This window comes from Marmota marmota, unplaced genomic scaffold (assembly GCF_001458135.2).
Source record: "Marmota marmota marmota unplaced genomic scaffold, marMar, whole genome shotgun sequence".
Classification (NCBI taxonomy): Eukaryota; Metazoa; Chordata; class Mammalia; order Rodentia; family Sciuridae; genus Marmota; species Marmota marmota.
In genome coordinates, this window is record NW_026000026.1 from 15,609,841 (window position 1) to 15,637,582 (window position 27,742).

Sequence of the window (27,742 nt, forward strand, 5' to 3'; positions counted from 1 at the left end):
TTTTCGGCAAAAAGAAGTCCATTTCATTCTGTTCCTTAATAACAACTGCTATTAAAAACTAATAAGAATGGCACTTCCCAAGGACCTAGAGCTCGCCCCACTCCAAGGGCGCAAAATAGTGGAGGCTTCCGGCGGCGGAGGAAGGCGGGTAGGAGCGCCCCAGCCTGGGTCCCCAGGGCGCAGGCGCAGAACGTCTGGGCCGGAAGGTGGGAGGGTGTGTCAGGAGTTCTGATCGCCGGCTGCTGGAAGCACCTCCCTGGCGGTGTAATGCCTGATGCGAGGAGATTGAGAGGACAGAGACGAGTTCCTCGAAGAGGGTGGGCAAGAGTAACGGTGAGAGTAGTACCCCCAGATGTTCCCCTTTATTAACTGCACATCATTGAGCACCACATACCAGCCCGGCCTGAGCGTCGGGGATATAGCGGTGACATGCTGCCCTCTAGGCGTCCGCAGGCGGGGGTTTAGACCTTGGCCAGGTCCTAGCAAAACGTAAAAATATAAACTGTCTTAGGGAGTTGTGAGGGGCCCGAGCTGGTTAGAAAGGAGCCCTTCCTCAGCAGAGATCTGAAAGAAGAGGGGCAATCATTAAGTCAATGGGGAAAAGAGTTGTGGACAGAAGGAATTGCTTGTGCAAAAGAGCCATCACCACGTATAGGTTGCCCTGATATCGCCATGAAAATGGGAATGGAAACGCCACAACCACAAACCATCCACCCTTCTCCCCTGAGGAGCTCTCTGTGTCTGCCCTAATAGAGCTGTGCTGTTGTCTACAGGGCTGTGGCAGCCACCAGGCTGAAACAGATGAGTGCAGAGACATCTGACAGTTTTTGTTTACATTTATGTTTGTCTTCAATATATACAGAGTATTGGGGGTTTCGGGTATTAAAACACACACAACTTGAGTTGGTTTTTCACAACTACCAAGACAGCAGATTTAAAAGAGGAAGAGGGTGAATGAGAGGTTTTTGTTTGTTTTGTTTTGTTTTTCCCCCTGTGAAAGGAATGGAACCCAGGGCATCCACGTGCAAAAATGCCCTACCACTGAGCTGTATCTCCTGGACAAATTCTCTTACAGAAGCTGCTACTGGTGCACAGTTGGATGAATACAGTCTGCAGTTAGGGATAAAAATGGAAGTCATGTAGTTGGATCCTTCTGATCCTTCTGCCTTTTGTGCAGTCAGTAATTGCTTGAAGACCAAGAGCACCTGCCCAAAAGCACTTCTCTCACTGTCATATAACAAGGTTTTTCAGTCACCTGCCACCAAGTTCTGTTCCTGGCTGTGACTTGCACCAGCTGGGTGCAAGAACTTGGGCAGGTTGCTTAATCTCTGAGTGAATGTTTCCTACCTATAAAATGAGGTTAATAATTTCTAAATGCTGGCTTATAGTGAGAATTGTAAAATATACATATAAAACTTAGAATGTGCTCCATAAACATAGGTGTAGCACGATCAATTCAGTAGCATAGTTTTTCTTCATTTTTATTTTCTGTCCTGGTGAAAATTTTTGTGACTTTACAATCTTGGATAGAACCACTCTCTTCACAATTCATAGCTGATTGTGTACTTTTAACAGTACTATTATGTCTGATAGTTACACTCTTGATTTTTGCTTTGATGAGTTAGGATTTTGTCCTCACATTCCAAATTTGGCAGTTAGCAAGCACTATTAAGATGGAAATCAGTTTCTTTCAATATTCTCAGCACATGTCAAAACTTAACATCAGTTCTTCCTGACCCAGCTTTAGGTCAGTGTCCCTAGTGTTCTTTCCATGCTCTCCCGGCCACCCCCATAATTCCTGGGGTAGGAGATTGAGGGAAACAAAATGGAAGGAAGAGAGTGGGACTGAGTTCAGAGGCAAAGGCAATAAAATTGCCAGCACATCGATCCCCTTGTCCCCAAATCAAAAAACTAATAAAGCCACATGAAGTACATACTACAGGTTTGTGAAGAAAAAAACACTTTTCTACCAAAATAAGGCAGTATAATTCATCCCATAAGAGCAGTCTTGAATTCCTGAGGTTGTGCATGTTCACATTCTGTCCAATATGAATTGCCTTTAGAAATGACTAATACTGAAAATACAGAGCTGCATAAGTGACCAGGAAGCTCTAGTCACCAAGGCCTGAGCTGCCCATGTGAAGTGGGGCAGGGCATGATTTTGACAACCAAACTAAGACCATGAGTGGGAGTCCAGTTCACTGTTTTTTCCACAAGACCTCTTTTTCTCACCACCTGGCTTATTCTAGCCAATTCTTACTTTGGCTCTCATTAGAGATTTTGATAGTCATTCTGCTTGGACCTAACAGTCTGAGTGAAGGGCAAACTCTCACAGAGGTTAAAGGTGAGAGCCCTGGAGCCAGGTTATGTGGCTCTAAATCCCAGATCTAGCCTTTATTAACGGCCTAGCCTTCAAGCAAGAAGTTAACTTCTCCAACTCTGTTTCTCAATTGGCAAAAAATAAAATCGTAATAATTCCTTCTTATGGTTATTTGGAAGAAAATTGCTAATGGGCAATGAAGAGTCTAACAGAGAAACTTGCTCAGCGTAGACAGGCATTCTGAAACTGACTTTGCCCAATTAAGCCAAAAAAAAAAAAAGGAGTGTTAAAAGGCTCAGAAGCTTAGTCTGAGGCAGAAGAGTTGCAAGTTTGCAACTTAGCAAGACCCTATCTCAAAATTTTAGAAAGGGCTGAGGATGTAGCTTAATGGTAGAGCAACCCTGGGTTCAATCCCCTAGACCTGCCCCCCAATTGTTATGTTATTATTTATGTTGGTGGTACTGAGGAATGAACCCAGAAGTGCTCTACCACTGAGCTACATCCCCAGCCCTTTACTTTCCATATTTTTTATTAGTGCATTATCGTTGTATGTAACGGTGAGTCAGATGCTCTTTTAAGTCCTTGGCACAGCTTGAGAATGGGACTTGAGGCTTCAAGGAATGACAGACGCTGCAGCACTGGGCTGATGAGGAAACTGCTCCAGTTGCTGCTGCTGAGGACTCATTACTACTACAGTTTGCACTGTTGCCACCTCTACACCAGGAACCTAGTTTTGTAGGTACCATTACCACAGCCACCTGAAAGAGAGCTTCTGATCCCTTTTTGGTTCAAAGCATGGCATGGGTGTATTGCTGGGTCACATTCCTGGCCCTAGCTCAGGGGAAAGTCAATATATGGCATTTTGAGTGGAGATAGGGAGACTCATCGAGGCTCATAAAGTAAGGAATTCCCTGTCTATTAGAAGGGGCTTAGATGCCAGGCAGCCAAACCAATAATAGCAAAGAGTACACATCCAGTACACCACCCACAACAAAGAAAGAAACTATCAACACAGAATAAGAGAGATTGGGTAGTACCTTGTAGGCTTGTTACAGCTCTGTCTTTTTATGCACTGAGTTCAGTATCCAAACATCAAGAGGCCTTCTGGTAAAGAATGCCAGTTGCCCACCCAATATTCTCCGCATCTCCCTTAGCATTAGAGCTCTTTGCTATTAAGGGTCTTCGTGCACCCAGGCTCCATTACAGCAGTAAAGGATGGTTAATGAGATATCAACGCAAGTCATTGGATGGAGCTTCTGGGAAAACACTTTTTGAGGGCAGAGTACTGGGGATCGAACCCACATCCCCAGTTCCCCAGTCTTTTTTTTTTAAATCTTTTATTTTGAGACAAGTTCCAGCTACATTGCTGAGGGTCTTGCTAAATTGCCGAGACTGGCTCAAATTGCAATCCGCCTGCCTCAGCCTCCTGAGTCACTGGGATTATAAGCATGTACACTGCATCCAGCTGGGAAAGCACTTTTAACAGTGCCCTTTTGATGTCCCCTCTCATCTTTTCCTCCTTTTGCCTGTCCAGGACACAAAAGTGGAGATGAGAGAACCAGTAACCATCTTGTGATAATATATCAACTCTACTATCAGAAGCTATTTGTCAAGAGACCCAATAGAAATACGGAAAGCCTCTGAGTATCTAATGACCTGTCCTACCAGCCCAGGTCACCTAACAATGTCCTTCTCTGTGATGGGGAAAAAATGACCCTACTTCTTGTTCAATCCATCAAACTTATTACATTACGTTGAGTCTTACTAGCAGCCGAAAGTAATTCCTCCTATTACCAGCTGGCCTCAGAGGCTTCACAAGTGCTTCTCCTAGCAGTCCAAGAAGTCATCATCCTCAGGGGCATAGGAAAATCCCAGGAATGCACTTGAGGCCCCTGAGCTGCTAGCCATAGTATCAGGGGTGCAGCCAATAGACTTGGAGACTGCTTCTTGGGTGAACTCTGGGTCAAAGTGTTTCAAGTCAGCAGGTCCTGCCTGTCAACAGAAGCCAATGATGAGGAGAGGGCACTGGGATCAGAGCTGCCAAAGGAACCGAAAGCCCAGGAGAGGGATGCCAGGCCTCCCCTCAGTACCTCTTGGTGATCCACACTTAACTGTCACTTTCCCATGCATCTGCATTAATCATCTTATTCCACGTGGCTGATTTCTCTAACCCCCAGGCACCCTGCCTGCTCTACACCAATCCTCAGACAAGTCTGTCAGTTAACCTATATTCACTGAATGCTTGCCAGGCATTGTTTATGACACTGGAAATAAGGGAGAACAAAATAGAGTGAGCCTCTGCTTATAGGAACTTGCAGTATGTGGAGGGTAGGAGGATTGAACAAAGCATTTATACAAGTAGAACGTTCAGGGTCCCAGATGGAGGAGATAAAAGAGGGTAATATGGTAGAGAGGGACTGGGGCTGCTCTAACTATTTTGCAGGAAGAGCCATTTGAGTAATTGTAAAAATGATCACAAATTCTCCATTTACCATCCAGAGGTGGAGGTTCTCTATCTTTTAAATATGGGTTAGCCACGTGATTTGCTTATGCCAATGGAACACTGACAAATGATTCTCGAGTGGAGGCTTGAAAAAATGTGCCTTGGGAATCAAGGTGAGAGGCTGCAGGAAGGAGAACCCAGGTGCCCTGGCAGCCTGCCAACTCCCAGACACACGAGGCAGTTCTAGATCAATTGACTGCTGACCACAGATATGAGAGAGGTCTACAGAGAATAACTGGCCTGGCCCAGATTTAAAAACACTAGCCAACCCATGGAATATGAACAAGATAAAATATTGTTGTTTAGGGCTGCGGGTATAGCTCAGTGGTAGAGCACTTCTTGGTATGTGTGAGGCCCTGGGTTCAATCTCCAGCACCCCATAAGAAAAGAATATTATTTGAAGACACCTACTTTTGGGGTGACTTGCTATGCAGTTAGAACTAACAAATAAAGTCTGCAGAGGTGACCCAGTCAGAGGAGAAGATAACACCCTCTGGATGTTATGAAGTAAGCAGGTGAGCAAGTGGAGGGGTCTGCAGATCTACTTTCACGTGTAAGTCTTGGGCTCTGCAAATAAACATGCCATACCTTCCAACTTCTCAAAAAGGTCACAGGCCATATGCAGTGGCACATACCTATAATCCCAGCTACTTGGGAGGCTGAGGCAGGGGAATCACAAGTTCAAGGGCAGCCTGGGCAAATTAGCAAGACCCTGTCTCAAAATAAAAAGGGTTGGGAGGTACTGGGGTTGTGACTCAGTGGTAAAGCGCTTGCCTTGCACATGTGAGGCACTGAGTTCAATCCTCAGCCCCTCATAAAAATAAATAAAGGTATTGTGCCCATCTACAACTAAAAAAAATATTTTTTTTTAAAGGATTGGGAATGTAGCTCAGTGGTAGAGTGTCCTTGGGCTCAATCCCCAGTACAAAAAAAAAAAAAAAAAGAAAGAAAGAAAGCCATAGGGCTCAGAGCTCCAAGACCAGAATGTGGATCCTAGCTCTGGCCCTTGTTAGCCCTGTAGCCCAAGATAAGCAGATATTTTCTGTTTTTCACAAATGAAGAATTTGATGCCAAAGAAAATTCTTCAAGGTCTCACGAGTGGTAGGTAGCAGAACCAGGAATCCATTTCCAGTACGTCTCACTCTGATGTCCCTGTATTGCTACATCATTTTGCATTCCTTTCTAGAATTCTGTGTATCGTTCTCTAAGGTATATGGGTGATATCATTCTTACTGTTAAAATCCCAAGGAAAGAGCGCTGGAGGTTAGCAAAGGACTCTGGTAGAGAGCATGGCTAGCTTGTGTGAGGCCCTGGATTGAACCCCAGCACCACAAAGTTAGAAAAATCCAAAGGGGAAAAGAAAAAAAAAAACTTTTCAAGTGCTGAACTGAATGTATCCTATATGACAACCATTTGTTAAGAATTTGGTGCTCGAAGACACATTCATGAACAGGTACCAAAGAGAAACTGTAAATAATGAACTAACATTGGCTGTATTCAGTATGCAGCCTGGTAGAGAAAGTGGGACCCTGTGCTGCACAGGTGACGCAGAGAACCTCCCTCATCCACCTCGAACACAGCTCCTTTCAGTCATGGGACCACCATAAGTTACATTTAAACGCTCGACACCTCCACTGTGGATCAAAGAAACATGATTAAAACACTAAGAGATGCCACTTTTTATCAGATTTGCAAAGTGATAAAGAGTTAAGAACAGCATGCTGCAGAGGGTGAGGAAGATGAAAACCCACCAGAAGACAGAACAGGAGGAAGAAGATAGTTCTCCCTTGTGCGTGGTGAATAGGCGAGTGCAAACCAAGGGCCTGGAAACAGTGGTGGTCTTTAACTGTGCAGTTACCCTTCTGAAACCCACCTTCAGAAAATAACCAGAATTCTGGGCAAAGATACATACTTAGAAGATGTTCATCAGCACATTATGAAAGAAAAAAATGATGTTATAGTTTGGATGTGAAGTGTCCCTCAAAAGCTCTCATGTGAGACAATACAAGAAGGTTCCGAGAAGAAATGATTGGGTTACCAGAACCTTAACCCAGTCAGTGACTTAATCACATGATGGGATCAACTGAGTGGTAACTGAAGGCTGGCAGGGTGTGGCTGGAGGAGGTGGGGCATTGGGGGCGAGGCTTGGGGGATGCATTTGGATCTGGCAAGTGGTGTCTCTCTGCTTTCTGATCATCATGTGAGCTGCTTCCCTCCACTACACTCTTCTGCCATATGATGCTCTGCCTCACCTTGAGCCCCAAGGAATGGAGCCTGCTGTCTGTGGATTGAGACCTCTGAAACCACAATTCCCCAAATAAACTTTTCCTCCTCCAAAGTTGTTCTGGTTGGGTCTTTTAGTTACAGCAGTGAAAAGCTGACTAAAATGAATGGTAATGGCCTAAAGTTCACCATGTGGAGCACAGCTGAGTAAGTTCCTCCCCCACCCCCACCACCCCTTGGATTTTCTTTTTAATATTTATGTAGTTGTAAATGAATAAACAGTATATTTATTTTTATGTGGTGCTGAGGATTGAACCCAGTGCCTCACACATGCTAAGCAAGTGCTCTACCACTGAGCCACAACTTCAGCCCCAAGTAAGTCTGGTTATTAACATAGGATGGAAATATTATGCAGCCATTAAAAATGATGTTTGTATAAAGTTTTATATTGTGTGGAAAAAATAATAGCATAGCCTATAAGCAATAAAAAGGGAAAAGATATACACACACTTGTATATAGTTAGGCCTCTACATTCATGGGAATCCTTAGCCATGGATTTAAACAACTGAAGAGTAAAAATATTTGGGGGAAATACTATTGGTACTGAATATGTACAGACTTATTTCCTAAATAATATAGCATAACAAATATTTTCATAGAAATTACATTGTAAGAGAAACTATAATCTAGAGATGAATTAAAGTACATAAGAGGCTGTGCATAGGTCATATGTAAATACTATGCTATTTTATATAAGGAACTTGAGCATCCCACAGGGGCAACTGTGAGTAGAGAGAGAGACAGACCAATACATATACACACACCAAAAAAAATGTATGATTTAACTATGGAAACACACACACACACAAAGGCTGGAAGTCCCTGGGTGGTGAGATACAAAGCATTTCCTCCCTACTACTTTGAATTTCTCTGCTCTCCATACTTTCCACAAGAAATATTATCAGGGAAATGTCTAAAGACATCTCCATAGGGTGTGGCTCTGCCTGGGTGTGCAGTGTGACACAGAGCTTACAAACTGGAAAGGGACCTGCCATGAGGGTTATTGGTCCTGAAGATGCAGCAGTGTGGCTTCTGCCTCAGAGCTGAGCTTGCTGACCGGACTTGGAAGTGCCTGAAAGGGTTCTGCCTCTAATTTTAGCATGTGACTCGGATAAATCATTGAACCTTTTGAACACTCAGTGTCTCCGTTGGCATAAAGAGTTGGGCCAGGCATAGTGGAGCACGCCTGTAATTGCAGTGGCTAGGGAGGCTGAGGTAGGAGGATCACAAGTTTCAGACCAGCCTCTGCAATTTGGTGAGGCCCTAAGCAACTTAGCAAGACCCTGCCTTAAAATAAAAAATAAAAAGACTGGGGATGTGGTAAATTACCTCTGGGATCAATCCCTGGTACCAAATGAAAGAGAGAGGGAAGGAGGGAGGGAATTGGGGGGCAGATACTCTCCAAACTCTGACCAGTGCTGGGAGTACAAAATCTAGAATACTGTGACCTCTTACCACATTTGGGTTGAAGGGCGGAGTCAGCCTCTTGTGGTACAAGTCATCCCAGTTTATGGGACTGAAGAATACATGGTTCTTTATCTCCAGCTGCAAGAAGAAGGTTCTGATCAGAAGTAGCTCTCCTCTCCCCCACCCCCACATCCTCCCAACTCTATAGCAACTGGCTTTTAACTGCACAGTCCTTGAAGTTCTGGCTGTTTTCCTGGGTGTTCTGCAGCCTGGCTGTGGCCTCGCCCCCACCCCCCATCATCCAAAACCCCCCATTAAAGTACATCCGCAACTGGGTACCTCTCTAAATACTTACACCATTCTAGGGTCTGAACGGAATGTCAAGGAATGAGAACTGGTTCCATGAGGTGGGGGGTGGTGGTGAGAAAGTGAGCAGGGAGTTGGGGATCCACCCCTGATGCATCAGTACATCTTGAGACTTCCCAGAATGCAATCCAGAGGAAGGTTTGCGAAATAAAGCCCCAAGAAAAGCCACAAATTCCCAGAGACCCAGAAGTGAGGACTCAGCCCTAGGCATGCTTCACCACCTCTTTCCTTATCAAAATCAACACTGGGCCAATGTGGTGGCACACGCCTGTAATCCCCAGAGACTGGGGAGGTTGAGGCAGGAAGATCACAAGTTCCGGGCCAGCCTCAGCAAGTTAGTGAGACCCTCAGCAATGTAGCAAGTCTCTGTCTCAAAATAAAATGTAATAAGGACTAGGGGAGGAGCTCAGTAGTAAAGTACCCCGGGTTCAATCCCCAGCAGCAAAAAGAAAAAGATCAAACAGAAAAAACATTGGCACCAACTTTCCTCCCAGCAGGATCCGTATTCTAACGCTGTTTCTCAAAAAATGATTCTCCAGTCTCCTGTATCAGGACTGCCTTCTGAGCTAGTTAAAAAGCCAGACTCAAAATCTCCAGAAGAATACCCAAGAAATTAGTAATTTGTGCTTCCTCTAAATTGAGGTAGGTACTGGGTAGGCAGAAGGACTTTTTCTGGATACCATTTTGTAGATTTTGAATTTTAATCTGTGTGAATGAATAATTTATCTTAAAAATTACACATAAATTTGAAGATGCAAACTTCCCCTTAGAAGGAGAGAACCTAATTTCTGGGAAAGAAGCTTCCAGTTCTTTAAGCGGAGCAAGGAAAGGTAGGCAAATGCCCCAGAAGTTACATTCACTGGCTCTGGCACATCGAGCTTTGGTGTGAACACTTAGAAGCCTTTTCCTCCCATTATTGTCCACCTGTGGTATCATTTCCTTCCTTACATTTGTGATAATTGCATATAATCTTTGCTTTTATTTTTGTTTTGTTGTCAGCCTCCTTTACCCCCCACCCCCACTTAATAAGGGCAGAGACCTAGACTGTTAAATTTTTAGCACCTAGTTCAATGTCTGGCACGTAGTAGGTGCTCAGTAAACATTGGTTTACTAAAGGAACTGGATTAAAGAAAGTAGACAGCTGGTAGCTGTAGTGAATTTCCAATGAAGGTGTTAGCAGGCTGATTTTAGAGGGGAGCAGGAAGCGTGGTGATGTACCACTGAGCTGCCTCTTCAGGGAGTTGAGAGCCCCCAAAGAGGCCTATGCTCTAGCTGGCAGGTCACCTACAAAGTCTGCCTTGGAGCCCAGCCTCTGCCTCTGGTCCTTGTGGAGAAGGCCTTGCAGGAGGTCGCAGGCAGCCACTGTCCGGCCTCCAGGAATCTGTAGTGGCTGGTGCAGAATGTTCTCATACATCTGGGACACGTCTTGGCTGTAGAAGGGTGGCTGGTAAGAGAGGGAGAAGCTGGAAGATCACCCATGCGAACGTGGAATTGGGTCTCAGGGAACCAGAGCAACCAGGTTGCCAGGAGGACCCATGGCATCCTGTGCAATGGCTCACATGGCAGATGTAGAAAGACAGGACCTCTAGGCACCCATCACAGGCGACAGTCAGGGCTGCTGAGAAGGTCACACGGCTCTTCCCACCAGTGGGAGGTTCGTGGACCTCCCATGGGCATCTCCCATCCCAGCTCTGCTAATCCAGCTGTGCACCAAGCTTACACCTGGACCTTCGGCACTTCCTGCCAGCTCACAACCATCCTCTGAGGCTCTGATTTTTCGGATGAGAAGACAAAGTTCAGAGCAATAACCCGCACAGCTAGGAAGACAGAGAGGCCCCAAACCCTACTCGGGGTCCGCTTCTCTTCCTTGCCGCTCTTCCTCCTGTTCCCCTCCCAGCTGGTCTTTCTCCTGACCCCCACAGCTTCCTGCTTCACCATGCTGTGCTGGTGAACCCCCCGCTCCACACAGGCGGAGACCTACCCAGGCAGTTAAGCTGGGTTCACAATCTTTCCAGAAGGACTGTGACCTTTTTGGCCTCAGTTTCACACTCAGTAATAAGAACAACTCTGTGCTCTATGGTACCAGGCTCCCAGACAGTATCGACATGGTCAAGGTGAGATGGTGTGTAATAAACTGTAAAGTGCTGAACTAACATTATTGAAAAAAATAGATCGAATCTTCATATTCACTTTGGCATCACCGTTTTTCACCTGGGGTGAGAGATGGTTCATTTAGTTCCCTGAACACAGCTTGAGCAAGCCACATGAAGGAGAGACTCCCCCACTCAGCTCTCCCCAGAGACACATGTCCCCTGTAGACAGGGGCTCCCCACTCACCAGGCCATGCAGCATCTCGTAGAGGACTGCTCCTAAGCACCACCAGTCCACCGCCCGATCGTAAGGCTCCTTACGAAGCACTTCAGGAGCCAAGTACTGTTGGGGAAACACACTTATTTAAAAGATGCTCATGATGTGGGGGAAAAGGAACCCTTTTACACAGTTGGTAGGATTGTAAAGTAGTCCAACCACTATGGGAATCAGTGTGGAAGCACCTCAGAAGACTAGGCATGAAACCACCATATGAGCCAGCTACACCACTCCTCCATATTTAGCCTTTAGTATTAAAATCAGGGCTGGGGATATAGCTCAGTTGGTAGAGTGCCTGCATTGCATGCACAAGGCTCTGGGTTCAGTCCCCAGCACCACAAAGAAAAAAAAAAAGAATTAAAGTCAGCATACTGCCAGACACAGTGGCACATACCTATCTGTAATCCCAGCACTCTGGAGGCTGAGGCAGGAGGATTGCAAGTTCCAGGCCAGCCTCAGCAACTTAATGAGGCCCTAAGCAACTTAAAATAAAAAGGACCAGGATGTAATTCAGTAGTAAAGCACCCCTGGGTTCAATCCCCAGTACCAAAAGTAAATAAATAAATACCATATGCTATAGAGATCCATGCATACCCATGCTTATAGCAGCACAATTCACAATAGCCAAACTGTGGAAACCAGCTTAGGTGCCCATCAATAGAGGAATGAATAAAGAAAATGTGATATGTATATATGCCATAGAGTTTTATTCAGTCATAAAGAAAATGAAATTATGTCATTTGCAATAAAATGGATGGAGCTTGAGACCATCATGTTAAATGAAATAATTCCTACTCAGAAGGTCAGGGTTGCATGTTTTCTCTCATATGTGGAAACTAAAGAGGAAAAAGGGAAAGAAAGGTGGCAGGTGACCCCATGAAGAGCAAAGGGAGATCAGTAGAACAGGGGAAAGGGACTGGGAAGTGGGAGAAAGGAAGGAAGGGGAAGTGCCGGGACCGATGTTGGCCAATTTATATTGTTATACTGTGTGCCTATGCTAATTAACAACAAATCTCATCACTACAGACAACTAAAATGCACCAATAAAAATGTAGATAAGAAAAGATGCTCAGCCTCAGTGTTTCCATCTGTAAGCAAAGCACTTAAAGGAGAAGATGAGCAGGGGTGGAGCTTGCTGTGATATTCACGGGGTGTGCCGTGTTCATGTGGCATCCATTCACCAAAGGCCTGGGTAGTGCAGGGACTTGTGCCATGTACTGGGGACAGAGAGATCAAGCAAGACTTCCCTGCACAGCTGCACAGTTTTACCAGCCAAAGATGTGGACAGGGCTGCAATCCTGGCCATGGTCCACTCACCAAGCCATAACACTAGTTCAGAAGTTTATCTGGCAACTTTATTTTGCTTCAGGGGTGCCTTTCTACTTAGTCGGCCCAGAGCAGGTGCCTTCTAATTTGCACAGAGGTATTTAATGAGCTATTGGTGTCCTATGTCGATACCGTCTGGGAGCCTGGTACCATAGAGCGCCAGGGAGTATTCACGGGGTGGGGAGAATAATGGACAAAGTCTAAGCCATGTTGCACACACTTGGACTGGAAACCTGAGTGGCAGAGAAGAGGTCAGGAAAGAGGTGGCACTTCGGAATGCTTGCCATGCATCTGTGCCTGGCATAAAGAGAGAATCCAGGCTGTACCTTCTACTGAACCCCAGAGCTTGGTGACCTCTTAACATGGAATCTATGCTAATGATGAGAGTGATCTCAGCATCATGCCAAGCTACCCTGAGAGACTGTGTGGGTCAGCAGAAGGGCAGAGAGTCACACAGACCTGAGCCCTCCTTGGTGTGGTCTCAGACAGGTCATTTAACCTCTCAGAACTTTGGTTTCCTCATCCATAAAAGGGGATGCAGAGGGCTGGGGTTGTGGCTCAGTGGTAGAGCACTTGCCTAGCATGTATGAGGCACTGGATTCAATCCCCAGCACCACATAAAAAATGGGAAAAAAAAGGTATTGTGACCATATACAACTAAAAATATATTGAAAAAAAAAAGGGGGGGATGCAGAATTCCCCCTGGTGGCTGGTTTAAGGCTACCTACAGGCCCTTGAACAATGGGAGCAACAGTGGTTACTCTTGTCTGCACTCCCTGAAACCACAGTGGTGGCGGAGTTGTGGAAGAAGGGATGTGTTGAGGCCATATGTCTCCTTCAGGAATCAGCAGTGACCAGCTGCCAGCTCCCGGCCATGTCCGGGACTGGATGGCTTGGCTATCAGGCTTTGGAGGGCAAGCGTTATTCAGGGAACACTTTCCATGCACAAACATAAACAATAGCTCCTGCTCAGAGAGGGCATCTGTGCCAGACCAAGGAGGTTCACCTGAGATTTGAGGCCCAGGTTCCCAAGCAAATGGGGTAGACCAGAGCAGCTCAAGTCTTGGCCCACTTCAGGTCAGGAGGAGCTGCCCAGCTTTACAGCCTCAGTCCTGATGCCTGTCCAAGCCACTGGGGTCTCCTTCAGGTCCAAGGTCCAAAGTCCAAGGTCCAAGACTGGTGGAAGTTCAAGGAAAGTTCTCAACCCCACAGCTGCAGGGAGGCCTGGGCCTCCTGTGTATGGAAGATGGGTGAAATTACTGCTGCGACCCACAACTTTTAACCCTCCAGGCTCTCATTGGCCGGAGACAGAGGTGGATCTGCGCCTGACTCTTGTGAGCCCTGATCTTAACTCTCAGGCCAGGCCGCCTGTGGCACGTGGACTTTGCCCTATGAAGCAGGGCCGTTCAGTACAGCAGCCACTAGCCATGTGTGGCTACTGGACAGTTGAAATGTGGCTAATCCAAATCAGATGTGTGACAAATGTAAAACATGTACTTGATCTCAAAGCCTTAGAAACATGAACTGTTCAATAATTTTTATATTTATTGTATGTTGAAATGAGGATATTTGGGACATAGTGGGTTAAATAAAATATAGTTAAAATTAATTTCAATGTTCCTGGGGATTTTTTGTTGGTGGGGCTTTGGTTTGTTTGTACTAGGGATTTAACCCAGGGTTACTTTACCACTGAGCTACCTCCCCATTCCTTTTTATTTATTTATTTTAAATTTTGAGACAGGATCTCATTAATTTTGCTTAGGACCTCGCTAAGTTGCTGAGGCTGGCCTCAAACTTGAAATCTTCTGCCTCAGCCTTCTGAGTCACTGGGATTACAGGCATGTACCACCATGCCAGGCTTATTTTTGTTTTTGAGATGGGGCCGCACTATGTTGCCCAGGCTGGGCTTGAACTTGTGACCACCCAGCCTCAGCCTCCCAAGTAGCAGGGATCGCAGACACACACTATTGTGCTTAGTGCTCACCTGCTTCTTTTTATTTTGGTTTATTTTTGCAGTGCTGGGATTGATCCCAGAGCCTCACACATGTTGGCCAAGGGCTATACCACTGAGCTACACCCTCAGCCTTGTCATTTGACTTTTTAAATGAAGCTGCAGGGAAGTTTTAAATTGCGTATGTGATTTGAATTTTATTTCCTTTGGAGAGCACTGCCACAGAGCGGCACCAGAACTGGCTGGGGCCTATTCCAGCATCTCTCACTATACAGAGGAGGAAACCAAGGCTCTGCACACTTCTGGCTGGGGGGAGGGGAGCCTGGGGGGATGGCAGCAGCCCCTCAGCTGTAACCTGATGGCTCTACTTAGGAGCTGTGGCCTTGGCTGTTCATGGCCTGCACTCTCTTAGGACATACACACTTACCTCGGGGGTGCCACAGAATGTGGACGTGGTGTCCTCGGGCTCCACGCCTTCCTTACAAAGGCCGAAGTCCGTCAGCACCACATGTCCCTGAGGATGAGAGACGGCAGGGATGGGAGGGTGGTCTAAGCCGAGGGAGGTCCAGGCCAAACCCCAAAGCCCAGATGCCACCGAGCAGGCCGTGGCTGTGGGTCTGAGGCCCAGACATGGGCTGGAGACTCCACTCAGACCCAGGGCTTGGAGAGTACCATGGGGCACTGGGTGGACACATGGCATTCTACTGTCTTCCTAGTTCATCGTGGACTCAGCCCCAGACTCACGACAGTGAAAGCTCCAGGATGTCCTGGCTGGACAGCAGCCCCGTGAGAGAGGGACCTGTGACAGCTGGGTGGGTACTGCAACTGCCCAGATCTCCCCTGCTGAAGCTGCCACCCCCACAGCTGGGACCTGCTTCTTCCCCCCAGAGACATTCATATCCAGTCATAGATTGAGGCAGGGCATTAAAGTCCAGCCTCTGGGCCTCGATTTGGGACAACCCTTACGACAATCCTTATGATCCATCCCAGCCTGGGTCCCCATCCCTCTGAAATCAGTGAGACCTTGTTTGCAGCCACCATGCAGGTGAGCTTTTCCTCTGCCCAGTCCTGTCTTCTTCACCCCTTAAACCTGTATCTCCCCAATGAACCTTCTGGCAGACTGCCCTCCTGATCCAAGACAAGGAAGGACTATAAAATCCACCAGTCCTCCTGTCTCACAGACCTTGTGTACACATGTGCACACACACACACATGCACACATAGTGCACATATATATACACATGTACATATGTGTGGGCACCCATGCACATGCGTACAGAAGTGCACCCTCTCCCCGTGTGCATGCATGTGCAATACACACACACAGACACACAGAGCGCTCACATGTGCACGCGCACACACACACACCAACCTCGCAGTCCAAGAGAATGTTCTCCGGTTTTAGGTCCCTGCAGAAAATAAGAGAAAATAGCCTGGTGGAGTCTTGGCTATATAATGAGAGAGTTGGGGACCCTGGGTCCTGGCAGGAGGACTATTCACGCAGGCTCCCAGGGTGTAGAGGGAAAGCCCAGGGAGGCTGGGCACTTGGCTCCCGGGAGGAGGACACCTAGCCCTTGTCCTCTGGGATCTCATTGGAGTTTAGAGGTCCATACACCCCCTGGCTGTTGGGACAGGAAGGGCCTGGGCCCGGCTCTGAGCCACAGGCCATCCTCACCTGTAAATGATGTTGAGGGAGTGCAGGTAGCCGATGGCGCTGGCCACCTCAGCAGTATAGAATCTGGCCCGGGGCTCCAGGAACCTACGCTCCCGCTGCAGGTGGAAGAAGAGCTGAGGAGAAGGAGGTGTGTGAGGGGGATCCTGGTTCCACTTCTAGGGCACAGTCACCCCACCTGAGCTGCAGGCCAGTTCCTTCCCACAGGGTAGTCACCATGTCCAAAGTGACCGTGGAAGGACTGATTTCCCAGCATTGATTAAGCACAGGCTCCAAGTCGGGCCCTTCACATCTTATCTCATTTAATCCTCATGACAACAGCCAAGGTACCCATGTGATGCCAGTTTCACGTAAGAGGAAAATGGGAGGAGTCAGAACAGTTAGGGGACTTGCTCAAGGTCATGTAGCTCATAATTGGCAGAGCTGGAATTTGAAACTGGGTGGTTTAAAGATGTGCCTTTCCTCCAACCCAAGCAATACAATGATTATGGCGGTCACACTGAGGCCAGGTTACATCTCCCCGTGGACTAATGCTTTGTCTATTTTATTGGCACGCAAAGCCCTTTACTTAGGGATGCAGGATAAAAACTCCCCTCTTGGCTTGGTGATGAGGATCGACCCAAAGTCATTCAGTCACAGGTTCAATCTGGGGTCATGGAGGCAAGTCCCACTAAATCTTGCCAACTTGCTCAGTGAAACAGAGTAAAGTCCAAGAGGGAGCCCAGCTTATGCTCGGCCATGCTTCTGGGTCACCATTGGCTCCATTTATGATGGTGACAAGCTACCTCCTATCCTGTCGCCTGTGGTATCAAAGGGAGAGTTGGAAACCTTGACCACAGAGCATCTCTTAGCATTGACCTTTCCCAGGTTGACGGAAGGGAGTCTACGGGCAGCTTTGTGAGAGAAAGACAAGAAAGCAGCATGGCTGGGAGTCAGATCTACGTTCACATCCTGGCGCGGGCTGGATGGCCTTGAGCAAGTGACCGGCCTCCCTGGGCCTCAGTTTCTTCAGCTACAAAATGGGTCTGTTGTAAGGATGAGGTGAGACCATTCTTGGCACACAGTGGGCGTGTGGGTGGATGCCTTCCAGCCGACAGCTGGCCCCTCACCTCTCCTCCATTGACATAGTCGAGTACAAAGTAGAGCTTCTCAGGCGTCTGGAAAGAATAGCGCAGGCCCACGAGGAAGGGGTGCCGCACGTTCTTCAGCAGCACGTTGCGCTCCGCCATGATGTGGCTCTGCTGTGGGGTCAGATGGGTCCATGTCACAGCTCGCCAGGCCTCTCTTACCTCACTGGCACAGCCAGCATGGACTTGTTATTGGGGTTGTCCTGCCTAGGACTTTCTTAAGCTCTTTATCAAACACCCTCAAAGGCTCCCTAGTGCCCTTCAAGCCAAGCCCAGTCTCCTTGCCTAATATTTAGGCTTCAGCATGGTTAGCTTCATTCCCACCTATTATACCTATTGGTATAATAACTTCAACCCCTGAATCAGCAATTCCTGACCCATTCCAGCCAACAGGGAGGCTGAGGCAGGAGGATCACAAGGTCAAGGCCAGTCTCAGCAACTTAGTGAGGCCCTAGGAAACTTAGCAAGACCCTGTCTCAAAATAAAAAATTAAAAGGGCTGGGATTGTGGCTCAATGGTGGAGCACCTCTGGGTTCGATCCTCATCACCAAAAACAAACAAAAAATGTTGCTCCCGGGGTGGAAAGCAAACTATATGTGAGACCTTCATAAATGAGTTACAGGGAAAAATCCTTAAGGAAAAAAAAAGCCACGTGCTATCTATAGTCACGTCTTTGCTCTTACTATTTTCCCTCCCTGGACAGCCATCCTTTTTTTAGACTACTAGAATGCTACTGACAAGGCCAACTCAATACTTCTTTTTCCAGAAGACCTCCCCTTGAACCCCCACGACATCCTTGTGTGCATTAATCACTCTTCTCCCTGAGTCTCCTAACTGGATACTCAATCCTCTCTCTCTGTTCTCCTAATGGGGTTGGGTGTTAAAGGGACTCAAGTCGGCTGAGGTATCTAGAAATCCAGGCTGGCCATGACTTAAAGGGCCTTTGGAGAATATAAGGTGTGGCCCCACATAAAGTATGAGCCCAGAGAGGGCAGAAAAGGTATATGTCATGGAGCCCTGTGTTTCCATCGGGAGTCAGAGGCTTGGGCTGGTTCTCCTAAAAGCCTTATAGGTGCATAGCCTCACCTGCCTTTCTGGAGAATGGCCATAATCCTGGACACCAGCTGGACCCCCTATTGTAACCACCTCAGCACAAATGTTCTTGGACCCCTCGGAGGTGGAAGCCATCTTTGGAAGCTACTCAGGAGGTCAAGAAGCAGGAGAAGAAATGCCTGCCCGAGCTCCAGTACCTCTTTATTCTTTAAGATGGATTTTTTCTGCAACACCTTCACTGCGTAGAACATCCCATCGGACTTGCGCTTGGCTAGTAGGACCTGAGCAGAAGCAGGAATACAAGCCCTCTGGGTGACTCTGGATGCCCCCAGGGTGACCTCCAGCCCTCACCCTACTTGCATTCTGCAGTATGCAAGCTCTCTCTCTCTGATCATGCAAGTGGCAGGCAGGGGTGCAGGAGGCCTCCCACCCCCATCTCCCCACTCACCTTCCCATAGTTCCCCTTGCCAATGACTTTGAGGAAGTCGAAGTCTGTGGGCCTGGCACTGGGGACAAGGGAAGAACATGATCAGCATTTGCAAGCTCAGGAAATCTAGTTCCTAAGGGCAAACCCAGGCTTCTTTTTAACTTTGGAGCCACACCTCCTTGACCCTGAGAACATCCTGTCCTCCCTGCCAAGAGAGGCTTGCAAGACTCACCCTTCACCCCATGGAGCTCGTGGTCTAGTTAACAATAGGCAGGGAGAGAAAGCAGGCACCCTGCAGAGAAGGCAGGCCTCTGGCCCCCAGCCCAGGAAGGGCATGAAGTTGGGGAGCTGCTAACAGGGCAAGTCCTGGGGGCTTTCCAGATGGAAGGTTCAATACAGGCAAAGGCTGGAGAACTAGCAGAAGACAATGCTGGGGGAGGCCCTGGGCCCTGATGGCAGAGGGTCTTCAACACCAGACCAGAGAGTTTGGATTGTATTCCCAAGACATGAGGAGCCAGCTCTGAGGGGAGCCAGGCAGGAAAGCCACTTGAGAGATCAGAACTCACTTCGGGTTGGCCGAAGGTCCCAGGTTGATGTTCCCATTGGCTCTGGAGGGCTGAAGACATTTAAAGGAAGAGGTGGTTAAGATTGGTCAACCTCCTCCCTTTCCCCAGCCCTGGCTCTGGTCCCTTCTCCAACATCGCTACCAGCCTCCCTCCCTCCCTCCATCTCTCCCTCCATCCTTTCTTCAGTTCCCTTCCACCATTCTACTCACCTATGTACCTCCCTGTCCACCCCAGCCAGATAGCCACCATCCCACCTGCTTTTCACAAGAACCTTGGACAGGTGCTGGCTATTGTGTGCTAATGTAAGGGTGAGAAAACGAGGCCAAAGAGCTGTGGTCAAGGTCTTACAGGCAACAGGCTGGGACTTGAACCCCCTGTCTTCTCTATCAACGCCGTAATTCCTCCACCTCATACACTTCTTGAAGCCCTTGCCCCAATCTCTCCTCAGTTCACTCTGCAAATGGCCCACCTCCATGAGCTCACGATGACCCTGTCACCTCCCAGTCCTGGTCTAGGACAGCCCATAGGGCTGGCTGGTGTCCCTACAGATTCCCTGAGCCTTGGGAGGAAGTGAGCTTCCCAGTGCTGGGTGGGAGGCCAGGAACACTCACCTGTGGGCTAGGTATCCCGTCAGGGCTAGAGGCCATTCTGAGGGTGTGATCAGGTGGCTCTGGGGGCACATGGAGGGACAGGTGTGAGAGAGGCCCCATCCCAAGCATCAGGCCTGGCTGCCTTCTCCCTCCTCCCCAACCCTGAATCCCTGCCACAGCCTGAGTGGCTCCTTTCCCGGAGTCCAGCAGCCCCTACCTGGAGACGGCAAGAAGTGACATCCCCTGGGCCCAGCCTTTCTCACCAAACACCTCAGAAGGGGTAGGGGTGGTCAGGGTGGCCCCTTCCAGGCTGGGTCTTTTCAAAGGTCAGGGACAGCTAGAGCAGCAAGACCCCTGCAAGTCATGGCAGCTCCGGAAATCCAGGATGGCCAGGGCCGCAAGTAGGCCCCACGTTTAAATCTTCCCCCACCTCTCAGGTGGACACCTGAGGCCTAGCAAAGGACTTTCTAGAGTCGTACAGTTTGTGAGGGGCAGGCTGTGCTCCCCAGACTCCCATATAGGCAGGTTGGCGACCCTGGATTCTGTGGATAGTTCCAGACTGGGCTCTATACTGACTATTACCCCCTTGCCACAAGGACTTCTGCCCAGTGCCCAGGAACAGCAGTTGCCCTGGGGACCTTGGACTGAATCCATGGAGAGGTGCAAGACTGGCCAGTCAGTTGATTTGAGATCAGGCCACGGATGGAGTGACCAGCAGTGTCCTCCCCGCCCTTACACTGCAGCAAGGAAGAAGCCAGCACATTCAGACCCAGCTCAGGGTGCTCGGACCCCACAGCCCCTGCACCTCCTACCTGGACGGTCAAGGCTTAGAGCCAAGATCTCTCCTGAGAGCCCAGTTAGTTGTTCCTGGGGGTTGTTGGAAATTGTGCATGCCAAGACCATAGCTTTGGCCTGCTGAGGGGCCTGGGCCACAGCCTGGTCTCTCTGAGTAGAAACCACCCATCTGTATAAGAGAGGCCCTGGAGAGTGACCATAGGGGAAGGAGGGACTCCTCCAGCCAGGCTGCTCTGAGAAGCCCGTCCTGCCATGCCCCGAGAGAGGGAGGTGCAGAACAGGGAGTGCAGCGACTTCAGCCCACACCCAGGGCTGAGTTCCCCAGGACAGCCCACGACGGGGCCACACCTTCCCTGATCACCCTGGTGGCTCCTTTGCCAGCCCTTGGCCTCCCTGGCCCCACATACCTGTGCAGCTGAGGAGAGGCCTCCGGGAGAAGCAGCGGCTGGAGCCGAGGACCACAGTGGACAAGAGAGCCCACACTGTTCTCCCAACAAGGGCCAATGTGTCAGTGCCTGGTGCCGACCGGGCCCAGCAGGGAGCTCAGAACTCCCAGCAGCAGCGAAGGGGCTGGCTGACGTCACACGGGATCCAGCAGAGCTTAAGACAAGACAGGAGACTTCTATTCCCTCATGGACACCATCTCCCCTGGGGGGAAAAGCAGGGGGTGGGCAGCAGCCCCAGAAGAGCCTGGACATGGGGCTTATTGGAATATGTGGGACTGTGTCATGTGCATGAGGAATTGTACTGGGCATTGATGTGCACCCGTGTGTCTCTGTGCGTCAATGTGGCCCTGTCTTTCAGGTACGTGTGTGTGTGTGTGTGTGTGTGTGTAAGAATGTGTGTGTTGATGTGACTGCAGTCGTACATTTTTGTCAGTGTGTCTGTTTGTCAGTTTGTCAGTGTATCATTTGTGTTTCTGTGTGTGTGGTATGCTTCCACATGACCGTGTCGTGTGCGTCCGTGTGTATTTGTATACATGTTAGTGTGCTTGTGTGTGGGGGGGGTGGATGGGAGTCTCTATGTGGGGTCTCCTTGTTTGTCTGCAGATGAGTATAAGTTTGTATCCCTATGTGTGTTTATGTGACGATATAACCAGGTAACATCTGTGGACGTCCATACTTGTGGAGAGCAGTACATTTCTGTGTGTATATGCACGTGTGCACACATGTACAGGGGGCCTGTCTGTAAGAACATATGGTCCAGCAGCCTAACCAGGCACTGTGTAGATCATGTGGGCTGAAGACGAGGTCCCAGAGACCTGGGCCCTGGCAGCTGACAGTGCTCTGCCACCGAGGAACTTGCAGCTGTTTCAGAGAGGCAGAGCTGATTTCCTGCTTTTACTGCTGAGCATGTGGCCCTTGAGTCACCCCTGCCAGGCCAGGGCTGCTTGGCCCATAGCTCTCCTGATGTGTAAAAAAGTGTCCCGGGGGCACCCTGGCACACACAGGCCTTGCTGTCAGGGGTGATCATTGGGTTCTCACAGGACAATATCTGCTCCCTGGGGCTCCTGAAGGGGGAGCTGATGTTCTAGGGAATGAAGGAGCTGATGAGCCCAACACAGCCCCTGTCCTTCTGGAACTTTCTGTGTGGCTATAACCTACTCCAAGAGAGGGACCCACAGAGCTGGGCAGAGGGGTTGTTGGTCAGGAAGGGAACTAAGCCCAGTGGCCTCAGGAGCTCTCTGCAAGCTGTGAAATGCAGGTGTTGACCCAGGAAAACACCAGTGAATAGTATCAAAGTCTTTCATCTCCCACAAAATAGAAACGTGGACCCAACACACAGACCTGCAGGAGGCCGCGTTGACAAAACACTAAGCCGGAACAAGGGCATTTCTTTCCAATAATAGGACCCTGATGGCCCTTCATTCAGCAGCACTAGCTATCAGAACAAAATAACTGTGACAGCAGCAGCCTAAATGTTCCCACAGGGCACTTCAGGCTCCTGCTCCTGACCTTCCACCTCTGTCCAGAGACTGCCCATCTCTCTGTTCTCTCAGTTAAACTCGTCAAAGGAGCTGTCTTGACTCAGCGTCTCTGCTCCCTTTTCTTTTCAGTCTTGAACCCACTCCAAACAGGCTTCCGTCCCAACAGTCCAGTAAATTGGTGGACAGAGGCCTCCATGTGCCAAAGCCAGAGAGGAATCCTGGGTCCTCCTCTTCCTCGACTTCTCTGCCGTTGAGAGAGGTTGACCTCAGAGGTCCTGGGGCTCCTTCTAGCTTCCTGCCTGCTCCTTCTCCGTCTCTGACACTGAATTCCTTCCTCTTTATCCTTCAACCCTGTCTTAGCCTTGGATCTTTATCTGTACTCATTTCTTAGTTTAGTTGATCAAAACCAGTTTAATGGCTTCACTGATTATATTCGGAGGCTCCCAAATTTCTCTTTTTAGCTCTAATTCTCCCTTGAACTCTGAACCAATTGCTTCCTTGACACTTCATTAGTTAGCTATCCAGAGGGAACTCAGTCTTAAAATGGCCCAAAAAAGTCAGGACTTCCATTCCTTCTACTCTGCCCCAGCCTGCTCCTCCCATTGGGTTCTACTGCCTATTTAAAAGTTCAAGTTAGCAACTCGGAAGTCATCCGGGAAACTTAGCACCCTCATCCCAATCCCACTCTCTCATGGAATCCCATCAAAATATGTCCAGAAATAATACCTGCAGGGGAGGAGACACCTGCGCTTCATGTGAATGGTGGCATTATTCATGATTAGCCAACATACGGAATCGGCCTACGGGTCCATCAGTGGATGAATGGATTATGTATAATAGAATACTATTCAGCCATAAAAAGGTTGCAATCCTGTTATTTCTGGCAACACCGATGAACTTGGCAGACATTATGTTAAGTGAAATAAGGCAGGCACTGGGAGACAAATAGTGCATGATCTCACTCATTTGTGAAATTTTTAAAAGTTGTCATAAGAGTTAGAGAATAGAGAGTAGAATAGTGGCTACCAAGCCTGGTGTGGTGGCTGAGGCAGGAGGATCATAAATCGGAGGCCAGCCTCAGTGACTTAGTGAGACTCATGGGGGTATAGCTTAGTGGTACAGCACCCCTGGGTTTGATCCCCAATATCACCAAAAAAAGGAAATCAGATCACGTGTCTTCACTGCTAAAAACTCCAGTATCTTCCCATTGAACTTAGAATTAAAGTTCTGACTCTCTGCCAAGTTCTTAAGAGATTCCACATCTCCAGCTTGTCTTCATTGCTTCCCATTCCCCCCACCCCCTGACTATCCTCAGGGCATCCACCTGCCTCATTCATCCTACCCAGCTGCTCTGGCTCCCTCTCTCTGTCCCTCAAACACACAAAGTGCCCTCTGGTCTCTGGCCCCTTGCACTTACTTTTCCCTCTGCCTAGGAAGTTCTTCCCCAAGACATCTGCATGTCGGGACATCACAGAGGTCTCTGCTTTAGGATCACCTCCCAGAGAGGCCTGTGCTGATTATAGATGCCAGGTTGTCATGGTTTTTCTGAGACTCCGGGCTGTCAGTGCTAAAACTAGTATAGTCCTGGGCACACGAGGGTGGTTGGTCACTAACAATAGCAGGGCCACCTCTTCCCTACATTCTTTTTCTGTTTATATTTTGCTTTGTAGCACACTCATCGCACTGGCACCTTATCAAGCCACTATTTAAATGGTTTTATTTTCTGTATCAAACTGGAACATCAGTTTCACAAGGGCAAATACTTTTTTTGTTCACTATTGAATCCTCGTCATTTAGAATAGGCCTGGAACTAATAGATGCTCAGGACATATTCAACTAAGGAAATCAGGAATGGCTTGATAAATCATGGTATATACATAAAATGGAAAATTCCACAATCAAAAACTCCATATAAGCTACATAAATCGAAGTGGGAACCTGTAACTGATGCAATCTCAAGCAAAAAAGCAAGTTTCAAAATGACCCATATATATACAAGTACGTCCATGGATATCTGTGTGTCTAACTTCACGCACACATGAAGGTGGGAGGCTATGACTGTAGATTCCTAGGTTGCTTTTATTTTTACTTTTGACCGATTGTGTAAAGTTTCTCCAGATGTTACTGTTCAGTTAACATTTAAATATGAAGTCCCTGTGGGAACCTGGACACACCCATTGCCCACCACCATCCTCTCCCATCGCCTTGACCATGACTCCCACACCTGGGCATCTCTCCCTGCCTAAGCTTACTTCCTGGCTGCACCACCATCTGATTATTTGGCTGGAGGTCAGGCACTGAGATCTCCTGACTCTGTCCTGTGGCAGCTGCTATGAAGGGCCCCGTGAGCCCTTAAGCCTGCTGCCCGCCCCCCCCACCCCGACTTGCCACAGCGGAGACCTGCCTTCCTCTGTCCTATCACACTGTGGGCCGAAGAATGGGGTGGGGCAGGGGCATCACAGAGTTCTCTTTCCTTGGAACATTCCCCTCCACCTGGTCTGTTTGGGTAACCCTGTCGAGGGCCTGATGGCCTTACCAGAAGCCTCACCAGCGCTTCCTTCCTTCTGTTTTTCTGCACCTGCCCCCCGCCCCCCACTATCATTTATTCATTTGCCTCCCTGTCCAGCTCAAGGCCAGCTGGCTCTTATGTTGTCCCCACAACCCTGTGGGTTAGAAGATGTCATTGTCCCTGCTTGAAGGAGGAAACTGAGGCATGGAGAAGGGAAGTGATTTGATCAAGACGCGAAGTCAATAAATTATGTAACTAGAATTTGAATCGGGCCAGTCCCCACTCCCAACCGTGGTCTGGACTTTCCAAAGAGAAAAGGGTGGAATGAAAGTGGGGAAGAAGTGAGGGTGTAAAAGGTTCGCGAGGGAAGAAGAAAGCAGGCAGCTGAAATTAGGCGGCTAGCTTAGACAGGACAAAAGGGAGAGGAAAGAGGTTAGGAAAGAAAACGAGGGAAAAAGAAAGGAAGGAAGAAAGGGAGGGAGGAGAGAGGTTAGAAAGGAAAAAAAGAGGGGAGGGCCTAAGGAACAAAGGAAAGGAAACAGGTAGTTAGGGAGGAAACTAGTTAGTAGCTAGTTAGTTCATTCGGCAGATCAACAAGCCAGCAGGCAGGCGTCTGCTCAGGGGCCGCCTCTCACCTGAAGACTCTGGGTCCCGGTGCTGCTTCTGGGAAGCTCTGCCCTCTCTCTTGGCATGGTCCTTCTGAAACTCAGTTCCAACTTGCCGAGTGAGCACCCTTCCCTGGCAAGAGCGACCTGTCACCCACTCGCCTGACTCTCAAACGGGCTGGAGTTCAACTTCCCAGCCTTTCCAGTTGGGAGCTGGCTTTGGGGCCTTTGGTTATTAATTAACCACTGGACAGAATTATCATGCTGGCTGCGCCCACTGGCTCCCGCCCTGGGGATCTTCTGACCTTTTAAAAGCTACTGCACAACTTAAGGTGTGTCACCTTGGGCAAGTGACTTAGCTCTCAGAGCCTCATGTGGACTGGGGATGGTGTATGCACCTCCTGAAGGAAGGTCTCTGAAGCCCCTTCAACACTGTCATATGTCCATTCTCTGAAATGTCCTCCCAAGCTCTGCTTCAAGGCCGACTTCCACATAGCCTTCCTATGCCAGTGGCTGAACCACTCTTCTCTCAGAGTCCAGAGGACTGACAATCGAAAGACTCATACAACTCTCTCTCACTCTGCTTCCCTGATGGGGGCCACCTTGGAGAAATGGAAGGACGTAAAACACCATGTCCTCAAAGTGTCCCTCTCTGTCCCATGAACCCAAACAAGTTACGCCTGGATTGGGATGTCCATAAATATCTTGAAGGACACTGACTTTTTCTCATGTACACTGGGAATGAGGGCAAGTCAGTGTTATCCGTGGAGAGCTGCTTTCTTGCCTGGTGTCAGGTTTTGGGATGCTGGTCATACAGTGGGACAAAGCAAGCTAAGCTAATGATGTCACTGCTTCTGTAGACTAGCTTATAAAACTCCTCTCCCAGAAGTAACTGGTGTGGGATCGAGGGCACTGTGGAGAGGACAAGTACCACTTGTCCAGCCAGTTGCCACTGGACAAGGTGTTGTGGGGGATGGCATTGCTAGTTGGTGAAGTCCAGTGAGGGATGGAGGTGTAATCTGTCCAGCCTGTCACCATGGGGCCTTCCCTGTGAAAATAATAGCTCTTAAGTCTTACACACTGGCTCCGAGTACTTTCTTTGTTCTCTCGGCAACCTGTTCCCCTGCCCTAGCACAACTGGGCTGTGAGTGGTACAAGTCTCTAGATGGCCCTCCCATGGACACTTGCAGAGACAGGAAGCTCCTTCCCTCCTGAGCTGGCATTCTCTTGTGTTGAGTCAATGCCTGACATCCAGAGTTCACCTGCCCTGCCCCTGCCCTGTTATTATCCTGGGAGGAGAATCACAGCTGAGTCGAGATTGATGCCCTGCTCTGCTCTTTGGAGACTGAGGCTTAGAAACCAGTGCACAGCTGGTCCCAGCTCACATGGGAGGAAGGCTTTCTTGTGATGACCGAGAGTTGTGCGGGTCAAGTGTTCTAACTCAGGGCAGGGGCAGGGCTGGCCCCCTGGACAGGTGGGAAAAGCCTCGCCCAGTAACTTCTGCTCTAAGCAACTCAGAGTTTGACTTTCACTCTGCTTCCACCAGTGACTTTTCAGTAAAATTTCATGGTCAAGTCTGTTATTTTTAAAATGGACCGCTCTGATGTCCTGCAGGGTTGAATTCTCCACCTCCACCAACACACACATAAGCACGTGTCTGGCCCTGGCCTGGAGAGGGGAGGTGACTGGCCCAAGTGCACAGAGCAAATGAGGACAACAGCCAGGGTCCCATACCTTTCATTGCCTCTGCACTGGCACTCCACCAAGCTCCTCCTCCCTGAACTTCCAGAGTTGGTTTTAACAAACCCACACAATGGTGTGATTGCACAAATTGTATCAAAGAATTTCAATAGACAGAAGAATGTCAAATAACAAGTGAAACCTTCCCTTCCCCAAACCCACCTTCAATCTCATTTCCAGAGGTAAGTACCAATCCTTGCAGACTTT

General features: G+C 48.7%; 1 protein-coding gene across 8 annotated transcripts; it reads right to left on the bottom strand.

The window, feature by feature from the left end:
• Nucleotides 1-25,997, bottom strand: Sgk2 (serum/glucocorticoid regulated kinase 2). Of its 8 annotated transcripts, none has more exons than XM_048810922.1 (14): nucleotides 25,826-25,997; nucleotides 21,162-21,354; nucleotides 19,981-20,039; nucleotides 19,370-19,419; nucleotides 18,825-18,882; nucleotides 18,574-18,657; nucleotides 17,306-17,437; nucleotides 16,200-16,312; nucleotides 15,897-15,933; nucleotides 14,952-15,038; nucleotides 11,218-11,313; nucleotides 10,169-10,324; nucleotides 8,563-8,652; nucleotides 1-479 (listed from the first exon to the last, which is right to left on the bottom strand). In XM_048810922.1, exons 3-14 carry the CDS (start codon nucleotides 20,014-20,016, stop codon nucleotides 462-464), a joined length of 957 nt encoding a protein of 318 aa, XP_048666879.1. In that variant the 5' UTR covers nucleotides 20,017-20,039; nucleotides 21,162-21,354; nucleotides 25,826-25,997; the 3' UTR covers nucleotides 1-461. The 8 variants fall into 8 exon arrangements, with proteins under 8 accessions (XP_048666879.1, XP_048666875.1, XP_048666876.1 ...); XM_048810918.1 differs by lacking the exon at nucleotides 1-479 and adding an exon at nucleotides 819-4,312 and having other exon boundaries at nucleotides 16,200-16,294; XM_048810919.1 differs by lacking the exon at nucleotides 1-479 and adding an exon at nucleotides 819-3,846.
• Between the last annotated feature and the right edge of the window lie 1,745 nt (nucleotides 25,998-27,742).